Raw genomic sequence first — 23,742 nt, 5'->3', positions numbered from 1 at the left:
TTACAAATAATTAGGGTGCAAAGAGTAAGTTGGGTGTGGAAAAATGTTATATGGATTCAAATAAAATTTCCTTTCTGAATATATGAAATTGGTTTATTTTTACAGTGATTTTGTATAAAATCAATAAAAAGTTACAATATTATCAATATATCAACAATATTTATGTTAATTATAAATAGGTCACTCATGTAATGTAATACTTAAATACATTTAAGATAAATAAAAATTACAAAATCTTCCATTATAGCTGGCACCCACTTCGACTAACACCATTTTCTCATATTTTTCTATTTTGGAATAGGTCAATACGGATTCTGGTTTTCTGATTCTGGTTTTATTGGATTCAGATGCTGTGTTACAGTGTATGTTTCTTGGTTATGTTCTTTCCATTACTCACACGCCTCTTACGCTTCGCAACTTATGCGACTTTGAATTTTTGTATTCAGATTCAAACACTGCATTGTCCGTTTATTTGTTCTGTTTTTACATTTAGATTCAGAAACTGCAATGCAGTGTTTACTTTATTGTTCTTTTTTTTTTTTTTTTTATTTTTATTTTTTTAACATTTTGATTCAGACACTGCAATGCAATGTTCTTTCGTAGTTCTGTTTTTTACATTTCGATTCAGACACTACAATACATTATTTGTTTCCTGGTTTCACTTTTTTACATTCTGATTCAGACATTTTGTTGCAGACATAGACTCTTTCGCTTCTTCTTCCTGCATTAAAGAGAGTGAGAGAGCCTCGATTTCTCCCTCTCATTAGATTCAAATTTCACACAATGGATAATTGGGGTTGCGAATTCTGCTAAATTCCTATAAAATCCAATCTTACGGTGGCAGGACCTTCGCAAATGTTGGATTAGACCTCGATTTCTCCCTTTCCGTCCTCCGAGCCTCATCGTTGTAGGTCAGAATTCGAAACCCTCAGCCTTCCTTGCATTGCGTTAGGGTCTTGTTTGTTTTTTGTTATTCAATTCGTGTGCATATGTAATTTTGGTATTGGCTAAATTTGATTTCTTGATTCAAAGGATGAAACCCAACTTGTAAGAATGTCATTAATTACTTCCACTTCAAAACAATAATCACAATTTAATGGTTAGATTTTGGCCATATAGAAAAATACATGGTAGTCCACCCAAGACACCCACTTCCATCCATTCAATTGAATTGTTTGTAATTTGAATTTTTGGTTTGTAAGAATTAAGAAAGGAGGCCGGAGGAGATAAGGAATAACAAAAAGTGAAGAAAGAAGGGTATAATAATTATTTCAAATTAGCTTAAATTCATATGGCATTGCCTGCATTGATTATATAACTAATATTAAAGATTTTATTGACCTTTGGCTAAATATCCTTTATTTTAATCTACCAAATATCTTCTAACAAAAACTAATATATTAACATACATGTCATTTAAGGGAAGGGATGCCCATTTTTTTTTTTTTCAATCTGAAACCATTTAGCCATTTAATTGTTACGATGAAATTTCAATGTTTTTTAGAACATAATGTGGGGCCAGAAATAATCCCAAAAGTCCAGAAGATGACATGTGGACTGTTTCTCAAGAAAGACAAGATTGCCCTCATTAAATGGGCAATGTTCTGAAATACTCTCAAGCACAACTCAACGTCTATGAAGATGCAAGCAACTGACCTCAAGGCTTCCTTGCTCGTGGCATGGAGAAGTCAAAGACATTAAATATATGATTAATTACTAAATCCTATCTTTAAACATTCCCAATCAAAGATCAATTTCATTAAGTAAGGAATCCCTATCACAATCAATCATAGATGCTTCCATCTTTATCCCAAGATATTATCTGCTAGTTAACACCCTGAGAATATTCTTTCCTTATTCATCAAACGGATGACACACCTTGGCCAATAGGATGTCACCATGTGTAGGGTGAAACCCTAACCCTATGACCAATCAACTCCTCCTATAAATACCTCAATTAGAGATCCAATGGCCAAATCCCATCCCCCCCCCCCACCCCATGGGCGCGTGAGGATTTGGTCTTTGATCAAATGTGTTAATTGTTTTGTAGGTACAAATTCATCAAGACTGAATACAACAAATTTTTGCCATCACAAATTTGTGCTTTCGAAATTTTTTCTTATGTTGAACTTCTCACACACAGTGCCATTGAATTTTTTTAGAAAAGCTCATTGGCCAATCCATGGAGAAAGGATACAATGGTAGGAACTTGTGAAATTGCAACGATCGAAACATCCAACCTTCAAGAATTTAACTGGAGAATAGAGGCGAAGACGTAGCCCTACATCAACGATCCTCGAGGCTTAACGCGATGGTAAGAGAAGCCTTACCGTCGTGGAGCAACACCATTACCACGACCATTGCCCAGCAGCCCAGGTTGTCGTTGCTTCTATAACCCATGGGCAGGAGGCCCATTTTTTCAGGCCATAGATCCAAGGCAGAAGGCCCAATCTATAGCAGTAGCTGCTGCCAACCAGGTAGCCTATGAGGCCTATGAGGGGCAGACGTCAACTCAACATGCAGCGAACGGCTAGGCAATCTACGAGCCTAAAGCCCAGCTCGCTGCAAAAGCAGCCTCAATCCTAATATGGGGCAGACGCCAACCCAGCATGCAGCGTGCGGCCCTGCAGCCAACTAGGCTTGTTAGCCCGCATTGCAACCCACTTCGTTACCCAAACCGATCCAAAGTCAGTTCAGCTGACCTGAATTCTGGCTACCAGACCAGTAAATGAACCGAGGATATTTTCACCCTATTTTTTTGCACTTCCAGCTCACTACACTTCCACTACTCATGGAGATGCCCATCATCCAAGCTCTTCCACCCAAAATGGCGATCAACACCTATCTTGGCAGGTCGCAGACTTAACCAGCACCCTCTCGCAGCAGATAACTATGGTGAACCAATCTTTGGAGCACATTGAAATGCATCGTGCCCTTGACAAAGTGTCTAGAAATAAGACAATTGCAAAATATCGTGACTCTTTTTCGCAACGTCCTAACAAGAAACCATTCAACCCGCCACGAACCAAGCATTATGACAGCGTACACTCTCAGCTTGAACCTCGGGAAAAGGTCTTCTCCCCTATAATGAGCAGAATCGTTCACTCCTAACTCAGGCCACAAGTCGGTGTGCATTCGTGGTTGGGCCCATACTCTGACTAGCTCTCTGGACATTCCAGGCAAACTGTCAACTCGCAGCTAAAAGTTCATCATACCATGCAACGGAGTAGGCAGCATGACAGACAGAGGAAAACATGAAAGAAGTCCAGCTCGAGTTCAACTAAAGGCCTAGGCCAAACGTTATTGTGAACATCTCGCTCACCTACCAGAGACAAACCACATGCATAACAGTAGCGGCACAAATGAGGAAGACAAACAGAAAAGAAAAACATACCAGCATGTCAACACCAGAAACAACCTAATGCTTTAGTGCCCTAACAAAGGCAAATCCAAGATGAAGTACAAAAACTCGTAGCAGAGCAACTGAGCGAATTTTAGTGCATCAGACCATTGACAAAGCATTTTGAAATGATATAACCTGTATGACCAACTTACTTTTCATTGACATGATCGAGTAAACAGAACCACCCTACATATACTGGCAGATACAAACATTACTTATGTTCCAACTAACACAGCAACTCATCCCAATTGGGCACGCGGGGCAGACAAGTACCAGAATGACACACTAGCCCAACTTGCAGGAGAATTCCTCTAAGCACCAACGATCGGGGGCCAGTTTCGTTCTCATCATCCCAGACAGTTCAACACTAAAGCAACACATCGCCAGTAGTAGAGCAGCACTGACTTAGTGTCCCAATTTCTCTTGCTACGCATAACTTGGCTCAAGTCGGCCCCACTCCACCACTCACAGCCATGCTAACCTGGTTTACAGTTACACTCATGCTGACCTTGCACTATGGCTCCTAACTGTTCTGACTTACGCTCCACGACTCCCTATCACACCGACCAGGCCCGTGACACTTTAAGCTTAAAAGCATTCAACGACGAAGTAGAACACGAGGTTTTAACCAGCTGCCCCTACTAGCAAAAGACTTAGCAGTGAAGAAGCTTGTAATTTATTCAGATTCTCAGCTGATCACCAATTAAGCCTCAAGAGAGCACACGATGAAACATCAAAAAATGGTGCAATACTCAGAGAAGGTTTAGAAGCAGTTTACTGCACTTCTCACTACACCCTTATGCAGATTCCACAAGCAGTTCGAAGTCTCAAGCAAATCACTGGACAAGACCTTACAGGTTAATGATTATTTCAGTTGTCCAGTAGTCTAGCTTTCCTTAGCTGCACTCATAACAAATTCTATGTCTCCAATGCGAGAAGGTAAACGAATCCCCCAACATTCATCTAGTATGCTCTTCCATGTTCTTCATTATGAGACGGTAACCAATCTCCTGACACTCATATGGACATGCTCTTCCATGTTCTCTAGTGTAACATGACAAACTAATTCCTCGACACCTATCTGGGTATGTTTTCCCATGCGAGAAGATAAACTAATTTCCCAACATTTATGTAGGTCTACTCTTCAGTGTGAGATGATAAACTAATTCCACGACACCCATCTGGATTTGTTGTCTACTCCAATAGTGTAAACTAATCCCTTAGACACCCATTTTACACAACTACACACTTTTGATGTGATTAATTAATGACTTTCATGTCCCAAAGATCTTTATCATGTTGTGATGTAACCCACGTAACTTAAAGGATCGAAGATTCAAGGACCAGCGAAGCAGCACAAATGGTAGCAGCTAACAATAGGCTTAATAGCTCGACGCCTCAAGAAGCCAAAGTTCACGGTCATAGTGGTTCTGTAGGATTGTCAGCTTGTTTCAAAGCAGCATGCCCAACCGACCTTCTATAGCTAAAATTTTTGCAAGACGTTTCAAGCAAGCAAAGTTTTAAGAAAAAACAAAGATGGAGTAAAACAAAGAGAGCAGTTTAATAAATTTCTAGCAAATTGATAAACTTGCACGAAGGTCACCAAAATTTGACAAAAGCTAAAAAATCAGACTACTCATTAGCATCTTGGATAACCTTAGCTCTCCAGCAACCACCTCACCTTTAGCAGGCCATCTCGCCTCTAGCAAGCCATCATGCCTTTAGCATCCACTTCATCTTCAGCAGCTCCGATCTTGGCATCTTCATCCTCAACTGCACCATTTACGGCATCTAAGAAATCAAACTCGAGTAGTTCCCTTCTTTTTGGCAAACATCACAAACGTGGTAATAGCAAAATAAGCAGGCTTTGACACCTCTTCGGTGTTCAAAATGTGCCCTAAAGCCAATCATATAATGATACTTTACGAACATTTCACATGTTAAACTAATCTAGTTTAATATAAGGGCAAAGATTATTGTTTAAAGTTGTCTCATATAAATGTTATATGCTTAAGTAATAAGTCCAGGGACTATGTAACTAGGAGAATGTGATCTAAAGAAATTAGATTCATGATACCATTCTCTCTTGTACACATATTCTAAATGTTCCTGATCATAGGATTGCCAATTGTGCATTGATGGACCGTTAAGATCAGTACGTGTTATGCCTTCTCTCAGGCAGAGTGATTGGTCTCGAGTCGTTGTTTTGACTAACACCAAGACAAGCATGTAGGTGCTCAATAAAGAATGAGTCCACTGAACACGAACAACAAGGAGTTCTCATACTCATGTCACATGAGAACTCAAGGTTGTGATAATGCATAGTAGTCTTTTGACCTAAGACATCATAGTTGTCTTGCGGTTAGGTCCTTTATCTTTGATGTGTCAAAGGCACTCCATTAGAGGGTGTCTACAACATAGTTGAGGTTAAGCCGGTTAACTATAAAGGCAGGTGAATGCACAACAAGGGATCTCTAACCTTCAAACTATTAAGGGATAATACTTTATGATATGATTAAGAATCTCTAGCTAGAGTATGAAAGAGATTTTAGGAAGTCATTTCAGATCACATTCAAGGTAATCATATAAGTAAGAGGATCATATTGGATAGTAGACATGAATAAACTATCAAACCAAACAATGTGGTCAAGAGTATTATATTATAGAAATACAGTATTGCATTTGTAATCCCAAATTGAATAAACTTTTTTTTGATTAGCTTAGGTAGCTTAGGTAGCCATAATATACTGCTAGGTATCACTCATGGCTCATGGAAGCCCTGAAGATGTATAATCACTAAAAAAGGATAATTGAGGTAAGTTTTAATTCACAATCAATTAGTAAGAGTTCTAATCACCCACTGCCTCGCTAAAATGAACCTAATAGATCACACACCATGTAAGGTAATGATTGAAGGAAATAACGAAGATGAGTAAGGATAATTAAATAGTTTAATTGTATCTGGCAATGATTAATTAAAAGTTAATTAATCAAGAACGAAAGGTTCATTTTAGGCCTTAACTTAGTTTCGGGTTACGGGACTCAAAAGGGTTTTGGTCCACAAGAAACATAAGGTTTAAATTGTGTGACAACTAAAAAAAAAGGGGTAATCTACCCACTAATAATAGGGAGGCCGGCCTTGCTTAGAGACTGCGTGATTTTGGACTTATTACAATTTTGTCATTCCATTGAAGGTAGGTATAAAAGTATCTTGATAGCATTTTCTTTAATTAGAGGTTTCTTTGAGGAAAGATGAGAGAAAACAAGCTATCTCTTTCTCTGTTGAGAGGCTGGCCACCATGGGAGACATTGCTAGCATTTTGTTTTTCCATGGTCACACATCTTCTTCCTTCACCATAATTGGTGTCAGAACTTAGAGGTCTCCAACTTTGGAGACTTTTGGAAAATCCATTCACTCATCCTTCTCCAAGAAATCATAGAGCAAAGAAGCAAGGAATGAAGGCCTGCTCTCTTAGGTGATTAGCCTTTGCACATGCAAAAAGGATTCATCAAAGGCATAATATTTATCGACTCCCCTTGTTCTTGAGTTGAGTTTTGGTTCACCACAACTATTAGGCTTTGAATTTCATGGTTTAAGTTTTATTTTAAAGTGCATAGAAACATGCTTCTGCAATTTAATCGTTAAATGCATGTATTATGTTGCTTAATGAACCTAGTTTCTCACTTTTTGTTTCTCTTTGTTTGGCAGCCGAATCCACTTTCCCAAGTGCTAAGCTTTCCTCCCCATTTCTCATAGCGGCAAGCCTTTTAGAAACCGATGCAAACTTAGCCACAATTAGTTACTGCACTCTATCTTTGGACCTAAATGTTTGAAACGGCTAGATAATAAGCTTTCCAGAAGCACCGAAACTCCCACAATTAGTAGAATAAGTCTTTGACTTTTTCTTAATTGAAGGTCCAACAAGCGACAAACCTACTAGCATGGCCCCGCGCCTTTTTCGCGGCCCTAGTTGTGCCGACTTCTACTCCCTAGCTCCTAACCGCTTTAGCCTTGGCCCTGACCTAACATGCATTTGGCCCACGGTAGCACTACCTAATATAAAATAGGGGAATAAAAAATTCAACTTTTTCTTACCTTGGTGCGACACCGAGAAGAAAAACAACAACGACAATCAACTTTTCGCAAGGGCAAGCAAAGAAGAAAATTAGAGGAGGGGTTTACAATATCCTCTAGTCTTTTCTCTCTTTCTTGTTGGGATAAAGTTGTTCCCCAAATTTATTTAGCCCTTTGCTTAAGACATGCTTAAAAAATATTTGGTGCAATTGCTTTCCTTTTCATAAGAAGGCTCTATTTCCAAGTCAAAGTGGAAGGTCTACATCAAATTGAGAAATAACTCTTTGTACACCTAAGCTGCTTGGGATTTCTACCCCTATTCAAGGTTCTAAAAGACGCTAAGCGCTAGTCGAGCTGCGGACTAGGGTAGCGCCTAGGCAGACTAGGCAGATTTAAGTAAATCTATTATATTCGTGTAAGTAAGTGTATGTTTATACCTAAAAATATATATATAATTACATCATAAATTACAAAATAAAATGACATATATTTTAGGGTAAATTACATAAAACCACTTCAACTATGGGTCGAACTACAATCTCATACCTCATCTTACGAATTTGTCACAATGTTTCCCCTTTTTCCTGGTCTGATCTCTCTCATCTCTCTCTCCTACTTTCTCACATCCAATCTCTCCCCTTCTCTCTCACATCCAATCTCTCTCATCTTTCTCACACACATCCTCCAAATTTCTTCCTTCATTCTTCATCTTCATCCTCCAGATTTCACAACCCATTTCGTCCATTTCCTAGACATAGAAATCGGCAGAGAGAAACAAATTCACCACTATCCTCCTCTTTCTCCAAAAAAATTTCATCCTTATCCTCCAAATTTTGTCACTCATTCTCTCTCCCCCCCCCCCCCAAAAAAAAAAAAAAAAAAAAGGACCAAAAAAACCCAGATTTTTTTTTTTTTTTTTTTTTTTTTGCAGTGGGTTTGTCAGGCCTGGGGACATCGAATTTGGGGATCTGGAAGAGAAGAAGTAGAAGGCTGGGATGTGGGGGTCGAAGTAGAGATAGAAGATGTCGCCGGCGAGGCAACGAGGATGACGACGATGAGGGGATAAAGTCGGGATCTTGTGCTAGCCTGGGGGGGGGGTGGGGGGGGGGGGCGGGATTTGAGATTTTAGATTGGGGAAGATGGATGAGGGTGATGGGTTTATCGGGGGTAGGTTCAGCGGCATGAATTTGGTGGAGGAGGAGGAGGAGAGGGAGGAGTTCCATAGGAGGGATGTGGAGATGTCCGAGATCGGATCAGGAAAAAAGGGAGAAATGGAGATAATTATAAGGGTGGGTCCCACATGTTTTTAAATAAAAATATTAAAATAATTTATCTGTAATTTATTAATATTTTTATCCATTTGGCTAGGGAATGGGCTTTGCCTCAAGCCATGTCAGCATTTAACAAAAAAATTAACAGACAAACTGATGGAGGTATGACATTGCAACAAATTCGTAAGATGAGGTATGACATTGTAATTTTTAAAACATGAGGTATGATTTTGTAGTTCGACCCATAGTTGATGTAGTTTTATGTAATTTACCCTATATATTATGAAGTATTGAAACGTAGTGAAAACATGAGGAACAAACGTATAATGTGTGTTCATTTAAGTATTCAGCAAGTCTCTTACAATTTATTAAAAAAATAAAATAATGCAAAATGAAAGTTATCTATTTTCTATCTAAGTGAGTCATAACCTAGGCGGGTTTGGCCGGGCAACTTAACAGGTCTAGGCACCCTTTCTAAATTTTTAAAGACCAAGGCATTAATCGGGGCAATGGCCAACTACCTAGTGCCTAGGAGGCGCTAGGTTGGGATTTTTAGAACAATACTCCTACTGCCTTTTTTTGCTCATAGCCCAGCAGGTGTGGGGACATTTTTGTAGCAAAAAATAATCCCAAAAATTCAAAAGACAACATGTGGATTTTTTCTCAAGAAAAACAAGATTGCACTCATTAAATGGGTAGGGCTCTCAAATACTCTCACGCGCAGCTTAGCATCCCTGAAGGTCTGAATAGCTAACTACGACTGCTTAAGGCTCCCATACTCATGGCATAGAAAAGTCAACTAAATCCTATCTTTAATACATTCCTAATTGGAGATCAATTCCATCAAGTACGGAATATCTACCACAGTCAATCACGGATGCTTCCTTCATTATCCCAAGATATTATCTCCTAATTAATATCTTGAGAATATTCTTTCCTCATTCATCCAATAGACACACCTTGACCAATAAGATGCCACATATGGGGTAAAACCCTAACCCCATGGCTGACCACCTTCTCCTACAAATACCTTCATCTCCACCAAATTATGCTAAACTTTTTGCTACGCATACAAGCCCTAAACACTCACTCTTCTTAGAGATACTGACTTAGGCATCATAGATCCATTGGCTAAACCACCCCCTTCCTCGTGGGTGCGTGGGGCTTTGGCCTTTGATCAAATGTGTTAATTGTTTTGCAGGTACAAATTCGTCAAAACTGAAGACGACAGATTTTTACCACCACACATAGTATTCGTCAATTTTTTGAACTCAATTAAATGTCTCAAATATTCCTGATTTGGCTAATATTTTGTAAGGATGATTTATGAGGTGCAACTTAAAAAATAGACAGTTTAGATCGTTGACTTTCGATGTGGTGTGTGCCTTACAACCAATTCTCATTTTTTTTTAAAGTTGAGGATCCCTTTCCTTAAAGAATATGTACTAACATAAACCCACCCGCATATCATACGACTTAATTCAATGAACAAATACATGAATGGTTACCTATAAGAGAGATATGAAACATAACTAAAAGGTACATAAATAAAATATAACTACAAGCAGAACTCATTAATATGTGATACAATTTGAATATAAAAAAAATCTTTTATATATGTAGATAAATACAATTAATTTGTGATATTCGAATGAAGTTTAGAGGAGGAAGAAAAATAAGAAATAGCATTTTGATTGGCCGCGAGCTGCTATTTTATCTGGCATGGCGTATTTGCGACCTTGTCAGATATTGAATTATGTTTTGACAAATTGGCTTACAATGTTTCGAGGTTCAAAGAAACATTAAGATTATATTCACCCAGTGAACTTGCTCACTCAAGGTAAAATAAATTGATGTTATTAAATTTGTCATTAGATGGACTTTGATCAAATATGCACGCCATTTACTGGTGTAATTTCTAAATTTCTAGAAGCATGTTGGCTGAGAGATTTGACTCTATCTACAAGTTTTGTTGCAAATGTTTTAGCTTACTTTAGTCTCTTCTTCTCGAATCTTTATTTTTGGGATTTCTGTTTACCTAATGTTGGAGAGATTTTTCAGTGTAACTGGAACACATGATGGTACACCACGTGTTACTATATCAATGGTGGAATATGTGTGCTAAAATGTTAATAACTTAAAAAATAGAATTTCCCACCACTTATATAAAAACATGTGGTGTACCACTTATCTTCTCTTCATAATGAAAATTTTCTACTAATGTTGCTCTTCCTGCTTTTAATTTTGATTGTATTAGAAAACGGTTATACTAGAAGTTTCGTGTTTTAATGAATTTCTATGCATATAGAGAAGGAAAAAATAAAAATAAAAAAATAAAAAAAAGGTTATGAAAGACGATATGCTCTAGTTGGGCGATGAGTTGGGTTCTAGAGCCTAGCAGCTAGGCAGACATCTAAGAAGGTCTAAACACTTTTTTTTAATTTTAATGTTTAAAAATTAATCATGACGGTAACCAGCTAATATAATCAGAATGTTTTTAATACATGCTTTATTGACTTCAAGTTTTGGCCCAAAACTGTTTTCGACTTGTGAGGATGTAAATTAAGACTGCTTTCTTCCTCAAAGCTGTGTTTTAGTCCACGTTTCTCGTTCCAATTTGAAAGCCTCATCAAAGTTTCCAACTTCCTACTAAAATATTCTTTTTACACTGCAGTTAAATGCACTAGTCAAGTTTACCCGTTACATATAAATAATTATATAAAAGTAAAGTTAGGTAAATTAATTTTTAAGATTAAGTTTACAAATTTATTAAATATATCATGATAAAAAATAAGTACGTTAATCAACATTTAATAATAATTTAATAATATTGAGCTGCATTTTCAAAAAAATGCGGTTAAACTCATTGTAGAAAAACTCTCAATTAAGAACACGTTTACTAACCTGCAATCAAATGATATATACATCCGCATTTTCAGTACCAAATCTTCATCGTAAGAAAAGAGGAAAAAACAAAAGCTGTGATCCTAATTCAATGTCTGATACGACCAAGTGAACTGCCTTTAATTCAAAGTATTTGCCCTCCTAATCCTCCATCATATACCATCAATACTTGAACTTTTAAGCAGTAATCTATTATTCAATGGAGCTCCTCTGTTTCATGGTTTTCAGCATTTGTTTGCTCTTCTCTCTGAGCCAAACTTCATCAGCTGCTGATACCATCACTGTATCTCAGTCCCTCAGCGATGGCAAGTCGTTGGTTTCATCTCCCGGCGGAATTTTCGAGCTTGGTTTTTTCAGTCCAGGCATTTCCAAGTCTCGTTACTTGGGAATCTGGTACAAAAATATCCCAGTCCAAACCGTTGTTTGGGTTGCAAATAGGCAGTCTCCAATCAATGGTTCCACCGGGAGTCTGACGATCAACACCACAGGGCATCTTGTCCTTCTCGAGAACAACCAGACAGTTATTTGGTCTGCGAATTCGTCAAAACAAGCCAACAGCCAGAGTCCTGTCCTGCAGCTTTTGGACAATGGCAATCTTGTCCTGAGAGACGAGAGAGATGCTAACTCAGGGATCTACTTGTGGCAAAGCTTTGACTACCCTTCTGATACTTTACTGCCGGGAATGAAGCTCGGGTGGGACTTGAAAACCGGACTTAACCGGCGTGTAACAGCATGGAAGAGTCCGGACGACCCTTCTCCAGGGGACTTTATATGGGAGATGGTGCTGCACAACTATCCTGAGCCTGTTATGTGGAAAGGGTCTAAAGAGTTCTTGAGAAGCGGTCCATGGAACGGTGTTTTGTTCAGTGGAAGACCCCCCAAGGCGCTTCCGGCTTTGAACTTCACTTTTGTTTCCAATGAGGATGAGGTTTACATGATATTTCAGATGGTGAACGAGTCGTTGCTTGGACGGATGTTGATGAACCAAACCATATCATTTCGCCAGCAGTGGATTTGGTCACAGGTAGACCAGAATTGGACACTCTACGGATCGTTTCCGAGAGACCCTTGTGACAGTTATGGCCTATGTGGCGGCAATGGCAATTGTGTTCTTGGGTCATCTCCAATTTGTCAATGTTTGGAGAGGTTCATTCCTGCGTCGCTAGAGGAGTGGAAATTGAGCGATTTTTCACAAGGTTGCGTGAGGAGAAAACCGTTGAGCTGCAAGAACGATGGGTTTGCTAAGTATTACGGGTTGAAATTGCCGGATACTACGCACAGTTGGATAAATAAAAGCATGAACCTCGATGAATGCAGGGCGAAATGCTTATCGAACTGTTCCTGTGCGGCTTATACCCACTTGGATGTGAGAGGAGGAGGCAGCGGTTGCGCAATCTGGTTTGGTGATCTTGTTGATATTAAGCAAATTCCCGGTGGTGATCAGGATATGTACATCAGGATATCTGCTTCAGAACTAGGTATAAACTCAAGTACAATTCGTCTATTGTGTTTTTTTCTTTACTAGTCCAATTTGATCAGTAGGAACTTAACGTCCCCTTCTGCTTAAATGTATAATTTTGTCTGGTGTTCAACTATGTATGTTCTAATGTCTCGATTAATCTACAAAGGAGGGAAAGACGAGAAATGGAAGATAGGAGTGATAGCTGCATCCGCATTTGCTGTAATTGTTGGGATGCTCTTAGTTGGCTATTGTTACATTCTACGATTCAGAGGCAAGAAAGATGTCAAAGGTAGTGATACAAATTTCTGAAAGATTTTTTTTTTTATATTATATATAGAATCACTAGATTATTATCACTTATTGTTGTTACTTTTTGATGATTATATAAGATGAGGAGATTGAAGAACGCAAGGAAGATGACCTGGAGCTGCCATTGTTCGACTTGCCAACAATAGAGAGTGCCACTAATTACTTTTCGATAAACAATAAGCTTGGAGAAGGTGGTTTTGGACCTGTATACAAGGTAAGTTTCGGTCTGCTAGCACAGGAAAAGTAATTTAAGGAAGCACTTGATTCCTCAAGGACGTAACAATTTTTCGGAAAATGTGACTATCTTCAGGGTAGACTAGTAGATGGACAGGAAATCGCAGTCAAGAGGCTTTCGAGAAGTTCTGGACAAGGAATGAAGGAGTTCAAAAATGAAGTAATACTAATTGCCAAACTTCAACACCGAAATCTTGTAAAGCTTCTTGGTTGTTGCATTCAGGGAGAGGAGAAATTGCTGATTTATGAGTACATGCCCAACAAAAGCTTGGACTACTTCCTTTTTGGTATGTTCCCTTAAAATTCTGTTGCTTGTTGGACTTTATTTTATGTTTCATCCCTGGAGATTCTGATAGTTTATGTCTTGAAATTTACAATTTTCCAGATGCAATACGGAGCAAATTGTTAGATTGGCCTCAGCGCTTCCAAATTATCTGCGGGATTGCTAGGGGGCTTCTCTATCTTCATCAGGACTCCAGACTGAGAATTATACACAGAGACCTCAAACCAAGTAATGTTTTACTCGATAGAGATATGAACCCGAAAATCTCAGATTTTGGTCTTGCTAAAACTTTTGGTGGGGATCAAATTGAGGGAAATACAAACAGAGTGGTTGGAACATAGTAAGTATTTTTGACACATTCTTCACATAATATACATTATTTGTCCTTCTTTTTTTCTAGCATTTAACATGCTCAGTTTGTTTTAATGATCTCGTCTGTAGTGGTTACATGGCACCTGAATATGCTACCGAAGGGCAGTTCTCTGTAAAATCTGATGTCTTTAGCTTCGGTATTTTACTGCTGGAGATAATTAGCGGAAAGAAAAGTAAAGGGTTCTATCATCTGAACCACCGGCTTAATCTCATCGGAAATGTAAGTTACAACAGTGTTAAAGCACAATTTCGTTTCATTCTGCATGTAAAACAATTGGTTACTGATAAAAATGATTCACATCTGTTTTAGGCATGGAGATTGTGGAAAGAAGGAAGGCCACTAGAACTGATTGATAAAGGGCTTGGGAACTCATGCACTCTATCAGAGGTGCTGCGATGCATTCACGTCAGTCTCTTGTGTGTGCAACAGCAACCTGAGGACCGGCCAACCATGTCATCCGTTGTTCAGATGCTATGCAGCGAAAGTGCCTTGCCTCAGCCTAAAGAACCAGGATTTGTTCCGGAAAAGGGTTTACTTGACGGAGTGATCAATCCGTCATGTAATGGATTAACCATTACAGAGCTCGAGGCTCGTTGATCATATAAATCTATTCAGTGTTGTTTATCATACATTATATAGAAACCCTAAATCCTCCAGTATCCTAGTTAAACTAGTCCTTTTTGAAAACTTCTTGTTTGGAGGGGATAAATGCCATTTTCTACCTGCAACAATGTACTGATCAATATTAAAATAACCAGTGCCATTTTCACTCTACTTGGCATCTGGGCTGGGTTATAACGATAATCTCTGCAACGAATAAGCAAATCTGTTCATGTATATAATGAGCATGCAAGAACCGTTAATTTCAGTAGCCTAAATAACTCGTGAAGGAACGAAGGAAGACTACTAGAACCCATTCATGATGGGTCGGGAATTCCTGCACTCTACCGAACGAGTACTGTGATATGCATACATATGATTCTTTGTTCGCCTTTCCTGAGGACAAGCCAAGATTGTCACATGTAGCACGTGTATGTTATGTGAAAAAAAAAATAAAAAAATTAAGATTTCACTATAAAAATAGTTGATAATATACGACGTGGTCTTACTCAGCACGGCTCATTTGTTCCAATAAGATGATTTACTCGACAAATATTGTTTCTTGTTTAAGAAGGCTCGTTAAGGATCATTCGATTTATCATTAATTCGATGGAGTGTTTATCGCATGTTATATAAGTCCAACCGGAAAAACAAACTTTCAAATTAAAAATTATAAAGTATATTATGTTATGTCAAATTATGAAGCCTACTTCTAACAACAACAATATTGTTTTTAACTCAGTAATTACTATCTGCACAATTTATTAAATGTGGGGTTTTATCAAAAATACATCAGCATTAGATGGAGTGAGTTTAGAATTTTTAAGCTCTTATTTTATGAGAATTACGAGCGACGTATGATATTTCAACATGTTAAATACTACACGTTTCAGTCATCACGAACATTCTTCTCGTCTTCCTCTCTCTCCTCTTTTTTTTCAATCTATAAATTCTATTTTGATTTGAAATGTTGGATACGCCAGATTTTCTAGCCATAATTTGTTCAGAATGTCAAATACTCTGACTCTACACCCTCTAGTTTCGATTTCTTAGGCCAGGCATTAAGTGAATATTTCATCGCTGTGGGCCCACATGAAGTTAAAAATCGTGTGAATAGAGAGATTTTTTAGTGTGATCGGTATATGAGGTGATACACGACGTATCATTATATAAATAGTGTGATTATGTGTGCTAAAAACTTTATAACTTAAAAAAATAAAATTTATCATTACTTCCATTAAAACACGTGCTTACCATTTATGTTCCTGTCACAATTAAAAAAATTTCATGTGGATGGGTCAAAAATCGTGTGGAAAAAGATAACCTCTTGGTGCCCCGTTTATCATGAATGAGTGGGACGCAGAAGTCACACACATCATCACAAGGTGAACCCGCCGCCTACTAAATCCTAGTTGCAGCATTATACATTCCAATTAGTCCCATTTGATTCGATTGTACGCTTTACTCATATCGAGTTTCAACACAAGAAATTCTTTCTTTCCTATTCTTCACTTGTGTGGGAAATTAGAGACCTCCAAAGCAATAATTGTATTATCAGAAATAGCACAGCTTAAGACAAATGCACTCTAATATTATGGGGATATAATCCGAGCTCATTAAGTTTGAAAAGGGTCATCGTGAGATCTTTTTCTTGGGGAATCTTAGGAATTTTGTGATCGTGATCGTTCATCGTATATTATGCGGTTAGTTTTTGTTAAGTATTATTTATATTTAATTTTAAATTTTAAAATAATTTTTGATCGCATGATATACGATAAATTATCATAATTACGAAATTCTTATGATCTCAAGAAAAAGATCCGGCGATGAACATTTTTGCTGACCTCACACCCTCTAGTTTCCATTTATTAAGCCAAGCGATGATCCTTTTACCAGTAGTCTGACCCCACACCCTCTAGTTTCCATTTATTAGTCTGACCCCACACCCTCTAGTTTCCATTTATTAAGCCAAGCGATGATCCTTTTCCCATTAAGTTCTCAGCAGTCTGAGACCCCACACCCTCTAGTTCCCATTTATTAAGCTAGATTAGGATTCTTTCTTTTTTTTTTTTTTCCTTCCATCTCTTTTCGTCCAAATACGAGGGGAATGAAGGAAATGAAAAAATAGAAGAAAGAAAATCCTACTGCTATTAAGCCAGCCATTAAGTGAATATTTCATCGCTGTGGCCCAGGTGAAATCAGAAATCGTGCGGGTAACGGTCAATTGCAGCATATAATATTTTATTTTATTGTAATTTGTGAATGTATGCATCGGTGGATTGTCTGCTTTACTATTTTTATACTCTTTTCATTTTGTTCTGTTTGTGTGATCATAGTTAAATTACGTTAATATTTTATATTTTTATTATTTTTTATCTTATTATTTTTATAAGAAATTAATATAAAATATTAACGTAGCATAACCGTAATCAGATATGGACATGTAAGAGTATGAAAATAGAAGCTCAGACAATCCACCTCTCCGTATGTATCTACCTAACTCAGAGAGCTTCTGCAACTTGAAACCAATGGAAAATTATAATGTTTTATCTTTCATTTTTGTTGGAATTCATTTGTCCCTCTCCTTCTTCAAACCCTCACTTGCCGCTGATGCCATTATTCAAAAATCCCAACCCCTCATAGATGGCAGCACCTTGATTTCCAAAGACGGCAGCTTTCAATTGGGTTTTTTCAGTCCCCTAGGTTTTGGCTTTTCCCAGAAGCGCTTCTTGGGAATTTGGCATAACAGTTCGGTCCCATCAGTCCCAAATGTTATTTGGGTTGCAAACCAGCACAACCCCATCAATGGTTCGTCTGGTTTTTTGATGATAAACAGCTCGGGCAGTGTTGTCCTTCTAAGACAGGACAACACTGTTGCCTGGTCAATATCTTTGTCCAAACATCCCCGGAATCCGGTCTTGCAGCTCTTGGATTCCGGCAATCTTGTCCTGAGAGAAGCAAAAGATGGAAACCCAAGAAACTACATGTGGCAAAGTTTTGACTATCAGCCTGATAGGAGTCTATTGACATCAACTTCGAGAGATTACTGCGACGATAACCGACGTTGCGGCTCCAATGGACTATGTTATATCACTAAATCACCAGTTTGCAGTTGCTTCCAAGGATACGAGCCGAGAGCACCAGATAAATGGAGCTATGGAGACTTCCAAGAAGGTTGCGCGCGGGCTCAACCCTTGAGCTGCCAAAAGAAACATGGGTTTGTGAAATATAGTGGGGTGAAATTGCCAGATAACACAAATTCCCGGACCAACCAAAGTTCGGGTCTTGCAGAATGTGAGGACAATTGCTTGAGCAATTGTTCTTGTGTGGCTTACGCAGTTAGCTCCAATGCCGCAGGAGGAGGAAGTGGCTGTACCACCTGGTTTGGTGACCTTCTCAACAGCAAAGAGCTTTTGGATGGCGGGGAGGATCTGTACATTCGAACTGCTTCGGAATCAAGTATGCGTGCAACAGATTTTCCTTTTCTCATGAATAATAAACTTAGGTGGATTAAGGGCCTCAATCTTTAGTCGATTGTTGTGTATTGCCTATGAATCCATTGTTTTTCGTGAACTTTTGATTGTTTCCGCGGTTTTGTGTTCTTCCAATGATTGTCATTCTAGCTGTGATTTAACAATGGTTGGTTTTCCCTGTTGGAATGAACTATGAAGAATCGAATTCGCCGAAGACAAAGTTAGCAGTGATACTTGTGTCAGTTGCTTTCGTTGTTGCCGGGACACTCTTGGCTGTTTATTTCATTCACAGAAAGAGAAGAAAGTTCAAAGGCAAGTAGTTCTTCTATCACCACCTTCAAATTTGTAATACTATGGTCATATCGCCTTTTCGGTTTTTCAATTTGGTACTATAAGGTTAGATTTCTCACATTCACTCTGCATCCCAATATCGTAAGCCAGAATACCTTTGATGTATTCTCAATCATTTACCTCAAGTTTCAATGCTTTAGATTGTATTTCCATAATTGATACCATGTCAAGTCACTGGATTGAAGCTGGCATGGTGAAACTAGTACGTACGCCATGAATTACATTCCACGCAATCATTAAAAAGAAGAACTTACCCGGAAATGTTTTGAGGCTTCGAGGCATTTCAAGTCAGATACTGAGGCATCAAGTGCTGCTCCTTAAATTTGTAGTAATTTGTTGTATAGGTTTAGTTATCTGAGTAATGAGTGGAAGAGTGACCTTATGAATGCATGACTACGGCCTACATGATTCAAAAACAGAAGATTTAAGTTGTATAGGTTGTGTTGATTTTTTCTTCTCATTCACACGTTGACGTTCTTTATCTTTTCTCTCTTTATATTAGATAGAATGAGGAACAACAACGAAGGACAAGAAGACAGCCTGGAGCTACCGCTATTTAGTCTCTCCACACTAGTCACGGCCACTGATAACTTTGCATTCAACAGGAAGCTTGGAGAAGGTGGGTTTGGATCCGTGTACAAGGTAAAGTTCCTTTCTGTGAGCAAAATAACTGTAAACATCAATGAAACACTACCTTTTCCTTTCAAAACTTCGCAATCCTTATTCTAATACAAATTTTCAGGGTAGACTAGAAGATGGGCAAGAAATTGCTGTGAAGAGGCTCTCAGAAGTATCGGGGCAAGGATCGAATGAGTTCAAAAATGAGGTATCACTGATCGCTAAACTTCAGCACCGGAATCTTGTAAGGCTTCTCGGTTGTTGCGTTGAAGGAGAAGAGAGATTGTTGATTTATGAATACTTGCCTAACAAAAGCTTGGACCTCTACATTTTCGGTTCGAATCCTTAAAACTTACTATGTAGTGTTGAAACTACTTTGTTGCAGTTATTCTTTTCGTTCTAAAACTCTTGAATTTGTTCTTATAAGAGTCAAAATTTGAGTAACATGAATTAAAACTTACCAGATGAAACTCAAAGTGAACCGTTGGAATGGCCGCAACGCTTTCACATTATCTGTGGGATCGGCAGGGGTCTTCTCTATCTGCACCAAGATTCCAGATTGAGGATTATTCATAGAGATCTTAAAGCAAGTAATGTTTTACTTGATAAGGAGATGAACCCAAAAATCTCAGACTTCGGCTTGGCTAGAATGTTCGGAGGAGACCAGACTGAAGGCGTGACAAGAAAAGTGGTCGGAACCTAGTAAGTATGCATACTATCTACTGATTCTTAGTTCTTTGTTTTCTTTCTTATTGCATTACTTCTCTGCGTATCATCTAATAGTTTCTTAATCGATGTGTTTTGTTTCTTGCCAATACTTTAGTGGTTACATGGCACCAGAATACGCAATTGATGGTCAATTCTCTATAAAATCAGACGTGTTTAGCTTCGGAATTTTGTTGATGGAGCTAGTCAGTGGGAAGAGAAGTAGAGGGTTTTATGATCCGGATGACAACCTCAACCTCATTGGATATGTAAGTATGCGCCATCGACTTCCTCATTTACCGGTGTTTGATCTCGTCACTGACAAACTAATCGTGTGCCTTAGGCATGGAGGCTGTGGAAAACCGGGAGATATCTAGAGTTGATCGACGAATCCTTAAGGGACTCACTCACTCTGTCGGAAGTCGTGCGTTGCATACATGTTAGTCTTTTATGCGTGCAGCAGCTTCCTGAGGACAGACCAACCATGTCGTCCGTGATTCTGATGTTGGGCAACGAGTCCCGCTTGCCGGAACCCAAACAACCAGGCTTCTTTGGTGGAAAAAAATTACCTGAAGCATATTCATCTTCGAGTAAGACCGGATCATCTGCAACCTACGACTCAACCATAACAATCCCGGAGGCTCGATAAGATTCAACTAATCGCACATCTTGTGCCGTGTAATTTATTCAACGTATTGTTCATAACATTGTAAGATTGAAATAGTTTCTGAATGCAGCTTCGGAAACTTGTAAATAATTTATCTTTTTAGTTCTCTTTTAATTCTTTGGGCCATAAATATCACACAAAGTTGCTCAAAAGGGTAGTGAGAAAAATTCAAATTTCAACTGCACACCCAAAGTCCAACACCCCAAAAATTATGTAATGGACACCCAAACTACCCTAAAAGCAAATAACAAGAGACCCCTGCTGAATTCTGAGCCTAAAGGAACACCTACTGCAAATACTTGTTGAAAAAGTAAGTCCCTATTTTCCCTTTCTTTGTAGTCCTCTTATCTGCCCTATGAACAAACAATCTCAATGTGAGCACTGCTGTATCTCTAGAACAGCTCTCACTGTCCGTTTTCAACAGATACTCACCTCCGTTTTCGGAGCCGCTGAGTATTATGAATTCTGTTGGACTTCCATACGGGATTCTGGCAATTGTGTTTGAAGAAAACTTCTCTGCAACTACAGCTCCGCTTCCACTCGGCCCTCCACTACACTTTATGCTGTAAGCTCCCCGCTTTATGGCCAGTGTTGCAGGTTCCCATATGCCGTGGTACTCGGTGAACTGAAATATTTTGAACGAGGCTTGGCCCTTTTGAAGAATCTTCTCTATCTGTGATTGCATTTCGGGGTCACAAGTGATCTTCTTGTTCTCGTTGGCAAACACCTTTACGGGCGCCCCCTTTCGCTTCCTGTTGTCCAGAGGCTGGACTTCGATCGCAAGGTATGCATCGACATCATCAGCAGTTACAAGGTAGTTCGGTTGCTTTGCTCCGTCAATGTAGTTAACTGATCCGTCTTGGTGATGTCTTACCCACTCAAAGTTGCAACTGGTTGTTCCGTTGGTGGAGTATCCAGATGCTTGAAGCTCGTGTCCTGGAAAAGCTTCACCCGAGATTTGGAGGCCCTCGATAGCTGGTAATGGATCATCATCTGCAGCTTCTGAGTATGAAGAAGAGCCCTCTTCAATAACTGGCGGTAAGTAATGGGGATATGGCGAGCTGGATTCATTGAGCGGTGATGCGTAAGGAGACGTTCCTGCACTCCAATTGGACGAGTCTCTCTCATTGTGGTTTCCCTCTGCATCTTGATCATCCATCTCTCTGTGTGTGTTCCTGACAGGATCACGAAATGTCACCTGTCTATTACTCGTTTCTTCATTATACCGACTTACTTGAGTATCACCTTGAGTAACAGCATGAGTTGGAGGCACATATTGGGCTCCAAAAGTCCGGTTTGGAACAGGGTGATGCGTATTCCCCATGACCAGGTCATTGTGTTCCACATTGTTGGCGACACCGCCACCAAAACCACTCTGCTGATGAGGATTCCATTCCGCAGTTGTCTGCGCATCGGAGGTAGCAAGCGCCTTGCTTCCACCAATGTAAGAATATGCTTGCTGATTCTGAGCAACTATTTCAAGCCCATTTCTGCTTACATTCAGCAATGCTGCTCCAGCAACGGACTGAGGTGGTGGCGGTGGTGATAACTGCGGTGCAGAAACATTCACTTTACTCGGCTGCTGATTTGTATCTGATCGCCAAGGCGTTAACTGATACTGCAACTCTGTCAATTTGGACTCATTAAGAAGCAACTTCTCCTTCATATACCTAAACAAAACCTTCACACTCCCAACAATCGATTGCGCATCGGGGACAGGTGGCTGCAACGAGTACTCAGACAGAATCGGCAGCAAAGACGAAACAAACGTCGATCTCTCCTGCTGCGCATCCTGCACGGCGTAAGCGAGCCGAATGTTCTCCTCAATTATGTCTTGCCTGTAAGACAGAGACTTTGATGCAGCATCCACAAGGTCCTGCTGCTGCTGATCAAATGCCAAGCGCATGTAAGCAATGCGCTTCTCCAGCACATACTTTTCGTTCCGAATTTGCGCCTCTTTGATCGAATAATCCGCCAAATGCTTCCGCAATTGCATAATTTCTTGATCGTGGTCATGAACCCTAACAACCAGATCCTTCTTCAACATGCTGCTATTAGGGTTGTTCGACTCGGTCAATGGCATCAACCCATTTCCGTAATCCCCCTCCGTGCTCAACCTGCCTGGTGAAAGCGACCTCATCGTAGACGGCGATGACAATCTCGATATCCTGTTGCTTGCGTTATCAGACACCGACGGCGTACCCGAAACCCGAACCACCTTCATTCCTTCATTGATTTCGCTGCCGCCCAACTGGATCTCTCTTGTTTCCGATTCCCCACGACTCTGCTGTGACGAACCGTGATTCGCAATCCTCTCGATTCGACTGTCGACGCCTGCGGCAGCTACCTGATGAGCTTGGTCCTGAAATTCGCGGGCGGAAGGCGGCAACTGGGCGGCCATGGATTCGTGGAGCTTGTACCTGTGCAACTCGAGAATCTTGTGTTCGAGCTGAGCCCGCAACCGAATGTTGTCTTCCACCTGCTGCTTGATTGTGGCCTCCGCAGCTTCCATGGCGTACATAACCTGAAGCAAGCTGCTGTCTTGATTGTCTGCGGTGGCGGTGGGAGTAGAAGAAGCAATTGGGTCGGCGGTGGAAACCGTTAACCCTGAGAATTTCTCCACGACTTTCCAATCGTGACCGTTCTCCATTGTGTTGATTTTCTGGTCTTGGTGGTGGTGGTTTGGGGTTTTTCTGGTCTGTCTGTCTCACTTCACTATTTGTTTTTTGTGTGTTTGGAAGTGTGTGAAGTTTTTTGGTAAGTTTTTTATTTGATTTGAAGGTCATTGTGTTTATTTATATTGGACCATGTCGTGTGTATTGAGCCCATTTGATGATCTTGAACAATTTATGGGGGCTTCTTTTGGAGATTCTCCTTTGCTTATTTGACCCACTCTAGTCATTTTTTTAATCAGAATTTTAACGAAAAACCTACGGTACTGTTCACTTTAACGAAAAATCATATTTTTACACTAAAAAATCAAATTTGGTGCTATTCACTTTACCCTTTATTTT

The 23,742-nt window shown here is 39.5% G+C and overlaps 3 protein-coding genes across 3 annotated transcripts; 2 read left to right on the top strand and 1 right to left on the bottom strand.

The window, feature by feature from the left end:
- Positions 1 to 11,635: 11,635 nt before the first annotated feature.
- Positions 11,636 to 15,118, top strand: LOC137742548 (G-type lectin S-receptor-like serine/threonine-protein kinase At4g27290). The gene is made up of 7 exons (XM_088680127.1): positions 11,636 to 13,131; positions 13,282 to 13,404; positions 13,505 to 13,638; positions 13,735 to 13,945; positions 14,044 to 14,281; positions 14,383 to 14,533; positions 14,624 to 15,118. Exons 1-7 carry the CDS (start codon positions 11,853 to 11,855, stop codon positions 14,909 to 14,911), a joined length of 2,424 nt encoding a protein of 807 aa, XP_088536253.1. The 5' UTR covers positions 11,636 to 11,852; the 3' UTR covers positions 14,912 to 15,118.
- A 2,244-nt stretch (positions 15,119 to 17,362) lies between these two features.
- Positions 17,363 to 20,842, top strand: LOC137742550 (G-type lectin S-receptor-like serine/threonine-protein kinase SD1-1). Its single transcript, XM_068482452.2, has 7 exons — positions 17,363 to 18,373; positions 18,586 to 18,699; positions 19,241 to 19,380; positions 19,481 to 19,691; positions 19,821 to 20,058; positions 20,180 to 20,330; positions 20,405 to 20,842. The coding sequence occupies exons 1-7, from the start codon at positions 17,401 to 17,403 to the stop codon at positions 20,708 to 20,710; spliced, it is 2,133 nt and encodes a 710-aa protein (XP_068338553.2). The 5' UTR covers positions 17,363 to 17,400; the 3' UTR covers positions 20,711 to 20,842.
- A 41-nt stretch (positions 20,843 to 20,883) lies between these two features.
- On the bottom strand, positions 20,884 to 23,540 carry LOC137742549 (uncharacterized). The gene has a single exon (XM_068482451.2). The coding sequence runs from the start codon at positions 23,376 to 23,378 to the stop codon at positions 21,015 to 21,017; it is 2,364 nt and encodes a 787-aa protein (XP_068338552.2). The 5' UTR covers positions 23,379 to 23,540; the 3' UTR covers positions 20,884 to 21,014.
- Between the last annotated feature and the right edge of the window lie 202 nt (positions 23,541 to 23,742).

Source organism: Pyrus communis, chromosome 11 (assembly GCF_041283825.1).
Source record: "Pyrus communis isolate YQ-2024b chromosome 11, ASM4128382v1, whole genome shotgun sequence".
In the NCBI taxonomy this organism is placed as follows: Eukaryota; Viridiplantae; Streptophyta; class Magnoliopsida; order Rosales; family Rosaceae; genus Pyrus; species Pyrus communis.
The sequence above is the reverse complement of the archived record's forward strand: the minus strand, read 5'-3'. Positions and strand labels throughout refer to the sequence as shown.